Source organism: Mobula hypostoma, chromosome 3 (genome assembly GCF_963921235.1).
Source record: "Mobula hypostoma chromosome 3, sMobHyp1.1, whole genome shotgun sequence".
Lineage (NCBI taxonomy): Eukaryota > Metazoa > Chordata > Chondrichthyes > Myliobatiformes > Myliobatidae > Mobula > Mobula hypostoma.
Genome location: NC_086099.1, coordinates 94,594,524 through 94,609,875, shown reverse-complemented (window position 1 = coordinate 94,609,875; position 15,352 = coordinate 94,594,524). Strand labels below are relative to the sequence as shown.

Sequence of the window (15,352 nt, the reverse complement as noted above, 5' to 3'; positions counted from 1 at the left end):
CATTTTTATGCACACATTCTTTCTCTCACTCTCCTTTTTCTCCCTCTGTCCCTCTGAATATACCTCTTGCCCATCCTCTGGGTCACCCCCCCCCGTCTTTCTTCCCGGACCTCCTGTCCCATGATCCTCTCGTATCCCCTTTTGCCTATCACCTGTCCAGCTCTTGGCTCTATCCCTCCCCCTCCTGTCTTCTCCTATCATTTTGCATCTCCCCCTCCCCCTCCAGCTTTCAAATCCCTTACTCACTCTTCCTTCAGTTAGTCCTGACGAAGGGTCTCGGCCTGAAACGTCGACTGCACCTCTTCCTAGAGATGCTGCTTGGCCTGCTGCGTTCACCAGCAACTTTGATGTATGTTGATTCAATATTCTTGTTTTATTTTATTTTGACTTTGCTTTATTGCCCTTTTTTACATTCCTAGATTCCTGTTTTTTTTCCAATGATTGATTGAACTTGGTCAGAATCAGATTTAATATCACTGGCATATGTTGTGAAATTTGTTAACTTTATGGCAGCAGTACAATGAAATACATGATAAATATAGAGAAAAACTGAATTACATTAAGTATATATACATCTATTAAATAGTTAAGATAAAAATTAAGTAGTGCAAAAATAACAGAAATAAGCAAATAGTGAGGTGGTGTTCATGGGTTCAGCGTCTATTTGGAAATCGAATAGCAGAGGGGAAGAACCTGTTCCTGAATCACTGAGTGTGTGCCTCCAGGCTTCTGTACTTCCTGTAACAGCGTGAAGAAGGCATATCCTGGGTGGTGGGGATCTGTCCTAAGGCACCACCCCTTGAAGATGTCTTGGTTACTATGGAGGCTGGTACCCATGATGGAGCTGACTAATTTTACAAGTTTCTGTAACTTATTTTGGTCCTGGGTGGTAGCTCCTCTCCTGATACCAGACGGTGATGCAGCCAGTCAGAATGTTCTGTACGGTACATTTGCAGAAGTTTTTGAGCGTTTTAGTTGACAAACCAAATTTCCTCAAACTCCTAATGAAAGATAGCTGCTATCTTGCCTTTTTTTATAGCTGCATCAATATGTTAAGACCAGGTTAGATCCTCAGAGATATTGACACCCAGGAACTTGAAATTTCTCACTCTCCACTTCTGATCGCTGGATGAGGATTGGTTTATGTTCCCTTGTCTTTCCTTCCTAAGTCCACAATCAGCTGTTTGGTTTTGCTGACATTGAGTGCAAGGTTGTTGCTGTGACACCACTCAACTAACTGGTATATCTCTCTCCTGTACACCCTCTTATCACCATCTGAAATTCTGCCAACAATGGTTGTTTCATCATCAAATTTATTGATGCTGTTTGAGCTAAGCCTAGCCACACAGTCATGGATGTAGAGAAAGTAGAGCAGTGGGCTAAGTCAGTCTTCAACACACTCACTTCTGGAAAAGAAAATTATGACATTTTACAATTTCATTAGTGATTTCTCATCTGAAATCTCAATGGCCAAATTCTTACCCTATGATTACAGTCTCTCCATTCAAGGAAACATCTTCTCACCACTAACCCCTTCCAACCCTCCGTACTTTATATAGTTCAATAACACCTCACTTCTCAAACTCCACTGAACAAAACAGAAATACCCCATTCAAATGTCCCAAGATGTTCAGCTTTTATGACAAATAAATTAAATAATCCCTGGAACGAAGAAAAATATTGGGGTCCTATCTGATGAAAGGTTTACTTATTTTGCCTCTTGAAGGCAGTGGGTCTCCCACATTACCTTGAGATTCTGGTTGAGTGATAGGCAGCCTACCTCCATTTTAAATATTCCAACTTTTTAAGGTCTTAGAAAATATTGTTTTTGGTTGTACAAGAGGTTATAATAAAATATCTGAGCATAATAGCACAAAAGCATGAATAAAAGCTATGAGAAATCAACTGATCCTTATACAAATTACATTTTTTAGTTCCAACAAAGTACTGGAACTGTTTCCTGTTTTAGTTGTAAAATGGACCCTGAGATTTTGTTATTATTACCCTTCAAGCTCCAAAATTTAAACCAGTACTCTAGCTTGTGATGTTATTAACAACATTGACTTGTAAAAGGATCTAGTGCTTGTTGGCATATCTGCAAAATTACATTGTTATGCATCGTAATTGTTTGTTTAAATGAAACTAAGTGACATGAAAGAAAATGTATTGTTAATAGTAAACTGAACAAAGTTATGAATGAAGCCGACATTGAGTTCTTCAGTACAAACATATGTTATTCATTGAATTATGTCCTTCAAACCAAAGCTTATAAATATGTTGGTGCAGAAAGTGGCATCAGGATATATTACCGATGTATAGAAGATAAGGTTTCTTTATTTAGGAGGATTTACAACTATCTACCATGAATAAAACTTTGCAAGGCAGCAGCATGTAAAACTAACATTTAAATATGAGCATCACTCACTTTTGAAAACCAAAATCAACCTTTGATTTTATTTTTTAATGAGATATGTAAATCCCAGTTTTTTATTATAGCAAAGTTATTACATAATAAACAGTTAATTACATGAAAAGAGGATATTCTCAAAGTAATACAGTCCATGTCAATATCTGCTTTAGGATGAGTTTATTTTCTTGAATAACAACTCGCATTAGCACAGATTCCATCTGTTGTTGTCTTCAGTTTTCAGCAAACAATTCCCAAGCAATCTGGATTGATTCCTTTAATAATGCATCAAAGATGAAGTTCTTCAGTTTTTCAATTAAACCAGACTGTTTATAGCAAACTGAGCGACAGCCTTCTGAATTCAATAAACAGCAATCAAATTCACTGAACAAATCTCAATTGCCTCATTCAAAGATAACCCCCATGAATGGATCCAGGATTATTGAAGCAAAAACTTGCATGTGTAATGCAGAAATGTTTATCTTCCTATCTGCAAAAAAAATTCCACATAACTTCAATTGCAAAGTTAGTTCTGGAAAAATTAAATTCAGTCTTTTAAATAGGGAGGTGAGGGAGGCGGTCAACTGAATTATGGTGATGGCTACAACTTCATGCATTTGAGTCAGGCTGTTACTGTGACATCTGAGCTTCCATTGCCTGTGCCGTCCACTCGGGGGCAGCCTGGCTGATCTTCTCCAGGAGATTGTTCACTTGGAAACAAAGGGACTGGATTTGTTTGTCCCATGTAGGCAAAGCTTCACGAGCTGGAAGAATAAGACAAATGTTTTAGTCTTACTAGTACTCCAGTGACAGAAAACATCCTTTGAGGTCTGAGCTTTGTGGCCCTTTCATCCTGCTCTGCCATTCAGCAAGATCACAGATCATTGTCTCTATCTCTGTACCACTTTCTTATACTAACTCGACATCCATTGATTTCATTAGGGTCCAAAAACGTATTGATCTCTATCCTGAATATACTTAGTGACTGAGCCTCCAGTCTTCCTGGATGGAGAATTGCAAAGATTAACCACTCTGGATGAAAAACTTCCTTTCTAGCTCAGTCCTGAATGATCAACCCCTTATTCTGAGACTGACCTCTGATTCTAGCTGCTCAGCCAATGGAAACCGTAACCCCACACCCACCATCAAGCTTCATAAGTATATCCTATGTTTCAATGAGATGTGATATTTTCCCATATTCAGTATATACCCACACTGCTTCCCACATGAAAAAACTTTCCAGTCACAGGAATTAATCTGGTGAACCTTTGCTGTGTTCCCTCTATTGCAAGTAAATCTATTTTTCATTAGGAAGGGTGCCACAGACTTGCACATAATTGTAAGAACAATCCTATTAGTCAGTCAGCTATTCATTTTTGCCATCATTTAAATGGAGGACATCTTCTGAGAATTAAACTGGCAAAGGATGAAAATTAGAGGATAAAAGGCAAAAGGAAAGTGTTAAGAGTTTATTTTTATACAATTCACTTATCACTGTTGAAATGAAGTTTACCTAGCACCCACCAGCAACTAAGGGAATAAAACACACAGAAAATAGATTCATTTAAATGCATCCAGTGTTCTCAGAGAATGATAGTGTGGTTCAAATGAACAATAACTCACCTTCAATAAGCCAATATAAACATCTTTACAATTTCTTAATACTGTCCATTCATTTAAAAATTTAGATAACTTAATTTTACACAGATGAAGTCACTCTAATTGTAATCTTCCACCCACAGACCAGAATAGGTAGCCAATTTAAATTTGTCTATATTCCTCTATGTTCTATTAGGGAGGACTACATTTCAAATAATACTTTCTGATATTTACAATCTTTTCACCTAATAGCAGTGCTAGTTGCACGTTTAGCATTTGTACCTCACTGTACTACTTCCAAATAAAGCACCCTATATGAATAAATCTACACATAAAAAAAACAAGGCAAATCCAACCCAGCTAATGAACATATCAGTTTTTGATAGTACTCTCAAGTAGCACTTCCTGATTAATACCTGGCTCAATGAAGCTCTGCTTGGGTTACACCTGGAACTTGTTTCCACTTGTTGGTCAGACCTAGAATTCTAGCTGGTGGTTCAGTGGACAGCCACCATCTATCTGTGCTGAGATGAAGTGATGGATGTATTTTGCAGCCTATTACTCAGCTTTACACCCCCTTATTTCTTTGACCACTGTACTGAAAGTAAAACTAAACTAATAGTAACTTGTCTCCTACAGTCTAAAATCCTGTTGACCTCATTGAAATGAGCTCATGGTCATGGTAAAATTGCTCAAGCGTTCATTCAGCAAACCACTCTGAAGAATCCCATTGCATTAAGATGAAACAGTCTTTTAGTTATGTAGATTGAATGCCTGGATTAATCAAACTTTTAAATTGAGATTAATGACATGGATGAGAGGCTCTTTTTGAAGGCTCAGTTAATTGAGCCACTGTTGCTCGGCAGTGTTGAGTTGATCCAGACAAAGAAAGAGATGCATTTCTTTTGTCTCTGATTGGTGCTGAGTGAGCTATTAACCTGAATATTAATTAGGTTTTCTTTACTAATCAGCTCTCCTGTGCTATAGAAATCAAGGGGAAAAGTCTGAGATGACAACCTGCTTTGTTTATTGTCTAGTTTCACAGATGTAGGATGGTTTTTGAATAAGGTACTCACAGTCAATACCAATGAATCAAAGCACAAGCCATTGCAAGCAGCAGAGAAAGGCAATATGAAGATCATTTAAAATGCAATGTACTGTATCTGGGCAAGAGTCCAGACCTTATTTTCAAATCAGAATTAATTTCATTGGCATATGTCGTGAAAGTTGTTGTTATGCAGCAGTAATACATAATAAAAACTGTAAATTACAGCACATATTTTAAGTTAAATTAGTACTGCAAAAAGAGAAAAAAAAGTAGTGATGTAGTGTTCATGGGTTCAATATCCATTAAGAAATCAGATGGCAGAGAGGAAGAAGCTGTTCCTGAATTGTTGAGTGTGTGTCTTCAGGCTCCTGTACCTCCTTTCCAATAGTAGCAATGAGAAGAGGGCATGTCCTGGGTGATGGGGGTCAACGATGGATGCCGCCTTTCTGAAGCATCACTCCTTGAAGATGATTTGGATGCTAGTAAGGCTAGTGCCCATGATGGAGCTGACTGTTTTTACAACTTTCTGCAGCTTATTTCGATCCTGTGCACTGCCCCCTCCCCTAAACCAGATGGTGACACAACCAGTTAGAATGCTCTCCAAGGTACACCTGTAGAAATTTGAGAGTGTCTTTGGTGACACACCAAGGGTCCTCAAACTCCAAATGAAATATAGCCACTGCCGTGCCTTTGTAACTGCATCGATATGCTGGACCCAGGATAGGTCCTCCGAGAGGTTGACACCCAGGAACTTGAAATTGCTCACAGTTTCCACTGCAGATCCCTTGATGAGGACTGGTGTTTACTCACTCACCTTACTCTTTCTAAAGTCCACAATCAGCTCTTTGGTCTTACTGATGTTCAGTGCAAGGTTGTTGCTGCGACACCACTCTATCAGCTGGTATATCTCACTCCTGTACACCTGTCACTCTCTGAATTTCTGCCAGCTGCATTGTCAGCACATTTATAGATGGCATTCGAGCTGTGCCTAGTTACACAGTCACGTACATAGAGAGAGTAGAGCAGTGGGCTAAGCACACATCCCTGAGGTGCGCCAGTATTGATTATCAGCAAGGTGGATATATTATTTCCAGTTGTAGAGGGAGACAGAGAGGCCCAAGTTCTGGAGCTTTTTGATCAGAACTGTAGGAATGATTTTGTTAAATACTAAACTGTAGTCAGTAAACAGCAGCCTGACGTAAGTATTAGTATTGTTCGGCGATCCAAGGCTGCTTGAAGAACAAATGAGATCTATTGTGGCGATAGGCAAATTGCAGTGGGTCCATGTCCTTGCTAAGAAAGGAGTTGATTCTAGCCATAACTTACCTCTCAAAGCATTCCTCACCATAGATGTGAGTGCTACTGGATGATAGTGTTAAGACAGCTCACCCTGTTCTTCTTGGGCACTGGTGTGGCTGTTGCCCTTTTGAAGCAGGTGGGAACTTCTGACTGTAACAATGACAGACTGAAAATGTCTTTGAACACACCTGCCAGTTGGTTGGCACAGGTTTTCAGAGCCTTGCCAGGTACATCATTGGTGCCTGTCAGGGTTCACCCATATGAAAGATGTTCTGGCACCGGCCTCTGAGAAAGAGATCACAGGGTCACCGGGTGCTACAGGTATCCTCATTTCTGTGGTTTTATTTTCCCTTTCAAAGCGACCATAAAGGGCGTTGAGCTCGTCTGGGAGTGAAGCATCTCTGCCATTCATGATGTTCCGTTTCGCTTTGTAGGAAGTAATGGCCTGCAAACTCTGCCAGAGCTGACGTGCATCCAATTCCACCTCCAACCTCAATCAGAATTGTTCTTTTGCTCTTGAGATACCCCTCCATAAGTTGTACCTGGCCTTCTTGTACAGTCCTGGATCACCAGGCTTGAATGCCACAGTTCTAGCCTTCAGCAGACTACAAATCTCCTGGTTCATCCATAGCTTTTGCTTTGGATCTGTATGGTATGTTCTCGTAGGCAAACACTCATCCACACAGCTCTTAATCAGGTCAGTGAGCTATAGCTCCAGATTCTCCCACAAGAGGAAAAAAAATCATCTCTGCATACATCCCATCAATCCTCTTAGAATCTTCCATGTTGATATCAGGGGACCAATGTTCTTGTGGGCAGATTTACTAAGGTTTACTAGAGCTGTTAGGAGTGGTTAAAACTAATATTGCAGAGGGACGGGAACCAGTATGATATAGCTGAGGATAAGCCAGGAAGTTTACAAGTAGATGAGGGGTGTAACATGAATGTAAGGAAGGACAAGACAATGACTGGGTACAAATACAGACAAAGCAAAGAGTTAAATTGTACCACAGAGGCAAAATTCAAAAGGGCGAAGAACGCAGGACTGAAGGTGTGTATTTAAATGCACGTAGCATTCGGAGTAAGGTCGAAGAACTTGTGGTGCAATTAGAGATTGGTCGGTATGACGCTGTGGGCATCACTGAGTCGTGGCTGAAAGAAGGCCATAGTTGGGAGCTTAACATCAAAGGATATACTTTGTATTGAAAGGACAGGCAGGAAGACACAGGCGGTGGTGTGGCTCTGTTGGTAAGAGATGGAATTACATCTTTAGAAAGAGGCGACACAGGGTCAGAGAATGTTGAATCTTTGTGGGTGGAGTTAAGAAACTGCAAGGGTAAAAAAAAATTATGAGAATAATATATAGGGCTCCAAATAGTAGCCAAGATGTGGCGCTGAGATTGCAAAGGAGCTGGAAAGGGCATGTAATAAGGGTAATGACACAATTGTAATGGGAACTTCAATATGCAAGAGAAGGAATTTGTTGAATGCCTACAAGATAGCTTCTTAGAGCAGCTTGTGCTTGAGCCTACCTGGGGAAAGACTATCTTAAATTGGGTATTGTGTAATAACCAAGATTTTATTAGGGAACTTACCGTAAAGGAACCCTTGGGAGACAGTGATCATAATATGATTGAATTCATACTGCAATTTGAGAGGGAGAAGCAGAAGTCACATGTATCAGTATCGCAATGGAATGAAGGGAATTACAGAGGCATGAAAGAGGAGCTTGCCTTGGTGGATTGGAGGGGGATACCGGTGGAGATGATGGCAGAGCAGAGATGGCTGAAGTTTCTGGGAATGGCTCACAAGGCACAGGGTAGGTATATCGCACAGGGGAAGAAATTCTCAAATGGCAGGAGTTGGCAACCATGGCTGACAAAGGAAGTCAAAGACTGCATAAAAGCCAAGGAAAGGGTATATAAAGTAGCAAAAGTGAGTGGGAAGCTGGATAATTGGGAAGCTTTTAAAATCCAACAAAAGGCAACTAAAAAAGCTATAAGAAGGGAAATGATGAAATACGAGGGCAGACTAGCCAATAATATCTTCAGTTATATAAAGAGTAAAAGGGAGTTGACAATTGATATTGGGCCACAGGAAAAATGATGCTGATGAACTAGTAATGGGGACAAAGAAATGGCAGATGGGTACTTTACATCAGTCTTCACTATGGAAGACACTAGCAGTGTACCAGAGGTCCTGGAGTGTCAGGGAGCAAGAGTGAGTGCTATTGCTATTACAAAGGAGAAAGTGCTAGCCAAACTCAAAGGTATTACGGTGGATAAGTCACCTGGGCCAGATGAACTACATCCCAGAGTTCTGAAATAGGTTGCTGAAGAGATAACGGATGCATTGGTCATGATCTTTCAAGAATCACTTGATTCTGGCATGGTCCCAGAGGACTGGAAGATTGCAAATGTCACTGGACTCTTTAAGAGGAAGAAGGCAAAAGAAAGGAAATTATAGGTCGGTTAGCCTAACCTCAGTGGTTGGGAAAGTTTTGGAGTCTATTATTAAGGATGACGTTTTGAGGTACTTGGAGACTCATGATAAAATAAGTCAAAGTCAGCATGGTTTCTGCAAAGGGAAATCTTGCCTGACAAATCTGTTAGAGTCTTTCAAGGAAGGAACAAGCAGGGTGGACAAAGGAGAGGCAGTAGATGTCATTTACTTAGATTTTCAGAAGACATTTGATAATGCGCCTCACATGAGGCTGCTTAACAAGGTAAATTCCTATGACGTTACAGGAAAGATAATGGCATGGATAATGGAATGGCTGACAGGCAGGAGCAGTGAGTGGGAATAAAAGGGCCTTTTCTGGTTGGCTGTCAGTGACTAGTGGTGTTCCTCAGGGGTCAGTACTAGGACCACTACTTTTCACATTGTTTGTCAATGATTTAGATAGTGGAATTGATGGTTTTGTGGCAAAGTTTGCTGATGATATGAAGATAGGTGGAGGGGTAGGTAGTGCCAAGGAAGCAATGTGATTGCAGCAGGACTTAGACAAATTGGAAGAATGAGCAAAAATGTGGCAGATGAAATACAGTGTTGGAAAATGTATGATAATGCATTTTGGTAAAAGGAACAATAGTGCAGACTATAATCTAAATGGGGAGAAGATTCAAACACCAGATCGGCAGAGGGACTCAGGAGTCCTCGTGCAAGACTCCCAGAAGGTTAATTTACAGGTTGAGTCTGTGGTAAAGAAGGCAAATGCAATATTGGCATTTATTTCTAGGGCAAACGAATATAAAAACAAGGAGATAATGCTGAGCCTTTATAAGACAGTAGTCAGGCTGTACTTGGAGTACTGGCCACAGTTTTGGGCCCCATATCTCAGAAAGGATGTGTTGTCATCGGAGAAAGTCCAGAGAAGGTTCATGAGGATGATTCTGGGAGTGAAGGGGTTAGCATATGAGAATTTGGCAGTTTTGCTCCTGTACTCATTGGAATTTAGAAGAATGCCGGGGGTGGGGGATCCCATTGAAGCCTACCGAATGTTGAAATGTTGGACTAGATAGAGTAGATGTGGAGAGACGTTTTCTCTGGTGGGGGTTCCAGAACCCGAGGGCACAGCCTCAAAATTGAGGGTCAACCCTTTATAACAGAGGTAAGGAGGAATACTTCTTAGCCCGAGAGTAGTGAATCTGTGGAATGTTCTGCCACAGACTGCGGTGGAGGCCAAGTCCATGTGTATATTTAAGGCGGAAGTTGATCGTTTCCTGATTGACCAGGGCATCAGAAGATATGGTGAGAAGGCAGGTGTATGGGTTTGAGTGGGATCCAGGATCAGCCATGATGGAATGACGGAGCAGACTCGATGGGCTGAATGGCCTAATTCTGTTCCTGTATCTTTTGGTTTTATGTTTCAGTAAAGTCTTTTCTCAATCTAGACATTGCTCAACATGATTTCTTCTTCATAACACCAAGATGACTTTGTCAGATTAGTAGGCACAAATCTCTATGACACACTGATGTATTAAGTTAGTTTAAAATGTCACAGCATCTCATTGTTTCAATGTGCAGAATTATAAAAATACTAACATCAAAAGGAATATTTTCTGACAGAATGCGCGTATAGAACCACTTACTTTCAAAATGAACGATTCCATCAATTTGATCAATAAATCCATTCATTCGCCCCTCAGTGATCATCTGAGAAGCTATTTTTTCTGCCTAGTGGAAAAAGTACAGAAGGCAGCAAATAAATTCTCTTTCCAACATTCACAGATAAAGCAGGAGGCTATACAAATCAACAACTGAAAGGCATTTTGCAAGCCAAGCAAATAGCTAATTAACACTCACTGGAATTCCCAAATGCTAAAGAAGAAATATAATATTTTCATAATGTTCCAGCTAGAAACGGTGATGCAGAATTATTGCAATTGCAAATGTGTTTATTTATTTGCTTTGTACTTGGCAGAGATTACAACCAGTCGACAGGAAATAAACTAAGACTATATGGTGAATTTCAATCCTAAATTAAATGTTCTCCGTCCTCTAAAATTAAATACTAAGATGTACAAAAATTTTGTTTAATACAAAGATCAGACCATATTTTATGAGTAATTAATGCAGAAAACCAGGTAACTGCAAAGGGCTCACAAACTTTTTCTTGCAACTGTATTACAGGGATAGCCTCTGTAGTTAACAGAGTGCAGACCTTTCATCCTGTCAGTGTAGAATTCATGCTTTAATTAGTTAGAAATGTTCCATTAGAAAATGTTACTATGTTAATATGATATAAAAAGCAATTAACAAATAGCTTGGTAAGTCATTACAGATCATTTGCAGTACTCAACTCATCCTTCACATTGCTTTTCAAAAGGAGCAGACAAAATCTACTCAGCAATTGTAGTAAATAAAATTAAATACATATGCAAGATAATAAAAATATTGTTGCACAAGCAAGTGGGAGACAAAGATCCTAGGCTAGTTGTTAAAATCCTGGATAAGTGAAAGGAGAGATCAATTGAGAGGTATCATATATATATATATATACACACACACACACACACACACACACACACACACACACACACACACACACACACACACACATGTTTCAAACACAGGAACTTCCCGGGCACAGAAAGCTAAAACTGCTGTTTCAGCAATGATAGTACAACACCAACTTGGTAATTATAGGCTAATCAGTCAATAAATCAATATTAAGCAAATTATATATGTAATGTAAGTGAGTATACTGGATTAGATTTTCTGGCAAGACTAATGGCGATGATAGTGCTTGCTGTTCTAAAAAGAAAGCTGACAAGAAATCTCAAGCTATCATACAAACATACAGTATATTAAAACTGGAAAATTTGAAGGCAAAGTCCAATTTTCCATAAGCTACAGTACACCCATTCTTCACTGATATACCCATAACTATTTCACTGCCAAATCTATGAACTTTTGGTGCCTATAAAATAGATATACTAGAGAACTTTAGGGCTAATCCAATTGTATGATTCTTTTAAACGTGATGTCATAATTTTAACTTTTACAAGTGAAAATTAACATAGAAAATTAATTCTTACAGTGCAGAATTTAATTTCTTCAGATTTTAATTAAGTTTGATTCCAAAACATAACCATTGATTTTCAGGCAGCACACCAACTTCCTACCGGTTGCTCCTGAATAATTTCAAGTCAACACTTCCTATGTAGATTGACTAGGTGCCAATATATTAAATGGGGGGGCCTAGTTAAAGCTATTATGTACCTCTTACATTGTAGTGGGATTGGTGAGTTCTGCAACCAAGCCTAACCTGGGAAACTGTATGAATGGCACAACTGGGGCAAGTCCAGGCTGCAAATTCTTCAGATGCTGTACTGGACAGTTTGATGGTGAAGGAAGAATGGCAGAGAAATATTGTATCCACAGAATGCTGGAATGCCTTCCAGGTGTATGCTCAGAAGACAGCTGATAAAGATGGGGCGAATGACAGCAGCCAAGACCCAGAACCTGAATGCAGGCAGCAAAGTAAGATATTCAATGATTTGATGTGAATGGTTACGATCAATGAATCAACCTTCAAAATGCCAAATTCTTACCAATTATATGACCAGCCTCTGACACATCTGCTTCACTTACCTCCAATCTAAATCAACTTTCCTTCAGCCTATATAATCTTCACTTCTTAATCACACACACAGAACTGCTGCAGCTCCTTTTGCAGGATGCACGAGCCAGTCATTAAACCTTAGCAAGCAGATTGCATGACACTCACTAACATTTCTGGGTCTTTGGCTCAAATAGCAAACTACTACAACCCTGACTCATTCTCTGCACACTAGGTCTTTGACAGTCTTTCCCCCCCCACCCCAAAAAAAAAAGAAAATGGGTTCTATTGGCTTTGTTTTGATGCTGCTTGTAAGGAGATGAATCTCAAGGTTGTACAAAGTATACATACTTTGATAATAAATGTTCTTTGAACTTTGACACCACAGAGTGCCAAAAGACTTCTGTAAAGCAATTATTGTATCATAAGTGTCCTTTCAGAATGGCAATGGTCTATCCCTTTGCGTCTAAGCGCAATCATAGTCTACACGTGCATGTGACTTGCACATCATCATCATCACCTAGTAGTCTCTTACTGATTTGCTGTGTTAGCAAAAATAGAATTTACACTGCAGGCTGCTGCAAAATAAAATTATAAGGTTACCCAAGAATGCTTGTTAGTCCTGACGAAGGGTCTCGGCCTGAAACGTCGACTGCGCCTCTTCCTATAGATGCTGCCTGGCCTGCTGCGTTCACCAGCAACTTTGATGTGTGATGCTTGTTAGTGACATGCTTTACATTAACAGGATGCTGATGGATTAGATCCATTTCTGTTGAAGTTCAGGGTAGAGTCGTCATGTAAAGTTCCAGAAGACAACGTGCACTCAGTGGCACTCTATCAGTGAATATATAATGAAGGTGAAGTTTCATGCTCGCTGTCTGTATTCCAGGCTCTTTCATGAAATAGAATTTCTGCTCTGATTTAAACTGTAGTTAAGGCTGCTGGAGGTGGAGGATGTCATTAATGACCTGTTCATTTCCACTACAAGTCACTACATATGGCATCACAGATGCTCCCCTAACATTCAAGGCAGAAATGGCCTCCTGTTGAAATCCTCTTTCCTTCCATCTGTGTACCCTCTGCTTACTTATCCAAGCATGCTGTATTACAATGGAATACCTACCAATGCACCCATGCCTAGGAAAAACTGGTTTGCTCAGAAGACACCAAAACTTTCTGCATTTCCATGAAGATTTATGTAACTTAACACAATGCTCAACTACTGAACAGATTACAGAGTAACATCTATAAGAAATACACCAACAACTAACCTGTAATTAATCTGGTCAGAAAAACTCTCAATTTTAAAATTTACACTAATAAAACCATAGTCTATAAACCATCCCTCCCCAAATTTCCTGGAACCTTAACTTTGCCTGCTTATCTGCCAGCAGACCTAGGAACTTATCGCACTGATATTGGCTTCATATTTAGTGTTGCTTGTCTAATCATCTTCATTCAATGTAGTATTCAGGAGTACATTCAGCCAGAGACTCATTCCACCAAGATGCAACACAGAGCGTCATAGGAAGTCATTCCTACCTGTGGCCATCAAACTTTACAACTCCTCCCTTGGAGAGTCAGACACCCTTAGCCAATAGGCTGGTCCTGGACTTATTTCCTGGCATAATTTACATATTACTATTTAATTATTTATGGTGCAACTGTAACGAAAACCAATTTCCCCCGGGATCAATAAAGTATGACTATGACTATTGGCATACATAATAAAATGTAAGCAGAAATTATCTGGAAGAGTATCAAAATGTCAAAGCTTATGACACCAAGATAACAAGGAGATGGTTAACATTGTAAAAGGTGGTTACAAAGTACAGGAGAGCTGTGTTCAGGTTGGAAGGGGAAATAAGTGACAGATGTAGCTTAAGTTAGAAAACTGAAATATGCATAAAGTATATTTCAGCACGTTTTCTAGAGATGATCAGGAATGACATCTGGAGTGATGATAAACAAAATTCCTGAACCAATAACTGGCAAATGGTAAGAAAAAAAATTAAAACATTAAGACAAAAGAGACTACAGATGATGGAAAATAGAACAACAAAAAAAACTTGGAAAACTCAGCACGTCAAACAAAAATCTATGGAGGCAAGAGCTGGATGTTTAGGTTTCAAGTCGAGACGCTGCACCCAAAATGTCAAGATATACCTACTACTTGACACATTGACTCCCCCCCTATTCTATTTCTTTTACTGGAACATTAAGTTCACATAAGGGACAAAATGTGGACATTAACAGTTTAACCAGTATCAATCTCCTCCATAACAAACCAGGTATAATTTTGGAGTCTTCGCTAAAGGAAAAATGTAATCAAGTTAAGAAACACACAAAAAGGAGCTACCAAAAAAGAGAATAAACCAGGGTATTGATTTAGAACTGGTATATTTATGGGTCAGAAAAACTGGCAGAAGAGAAAATATTCAAGTAAATAATTATCAATAATGCAATTGATCACTGGGAATCACTTGATTTAGAACAGGATAGCAGTAAAATTAGAAAATGGGCCAAGGCAGGCCTAAGAAATAGACAATCATTTCATATTGAACAGCAAGAAAATGGTTTTAATCTTGGCCCATAAAATTTGAGGTCTCTTTGAAACACTGGATAATGTTGTAATCTCTCTCTAATAAATTCAGGCACGAGGCAATGTTTAGCTGTTAAATTGGGATTACTATCAGATACAGTATACTTATCCTGAGCAAAAAAAAATCCCTAATCTTTTTAATATTAGATGAAATTTCAGTCCCAAGGGTATACATCTCGTAGTTTCTGTTTAATGTAAAAAGTCACCAATTATTCCTCCCAAGATACTAATTAAGCCAGTGAATGCAGATCTGTATGAGTACAGAAACAAAGTACTTTGTCATTTTTTTCAAAAATTAAATGAATAAAGTCACAGAACACAGAAACAGGCCCT

At 39.3% G+C, this 15,352-nt stretch overlaps 1 protein-coding gene across 1 annotated transcript in view; it reads right to left on the bottom strand.

Moving 5' to 3' along the window:
- Positions 1-2,310: 2,310 nt before the first annotated feature.
- Positions 2,311-15,352, bottom strand: part of cops4 (COP9 constitutive photomorphogenic homolog subunit 4 (Arabidopsis)) — a 63,041-nt gene continuing 49,999 nt past the window's right edge. The window contains exons 9-10 of the mRNA XM_063042191.1: positions 10,445-10,529; positions 2,311-3,171 (exon numbers count right to left, since the gene is read on the bottom strand). Of these exons, the coding sequence (XP_062898261.1) occupies positions 3,038-3,171; positions 10,445-10,529 (219 nt within the window). The 3' untranslated portion in view covers positions 2,311-3,037. The remainder of the gene's footprint in view (positions 3,172-10,444; positions 10,530-15,352) is intronic.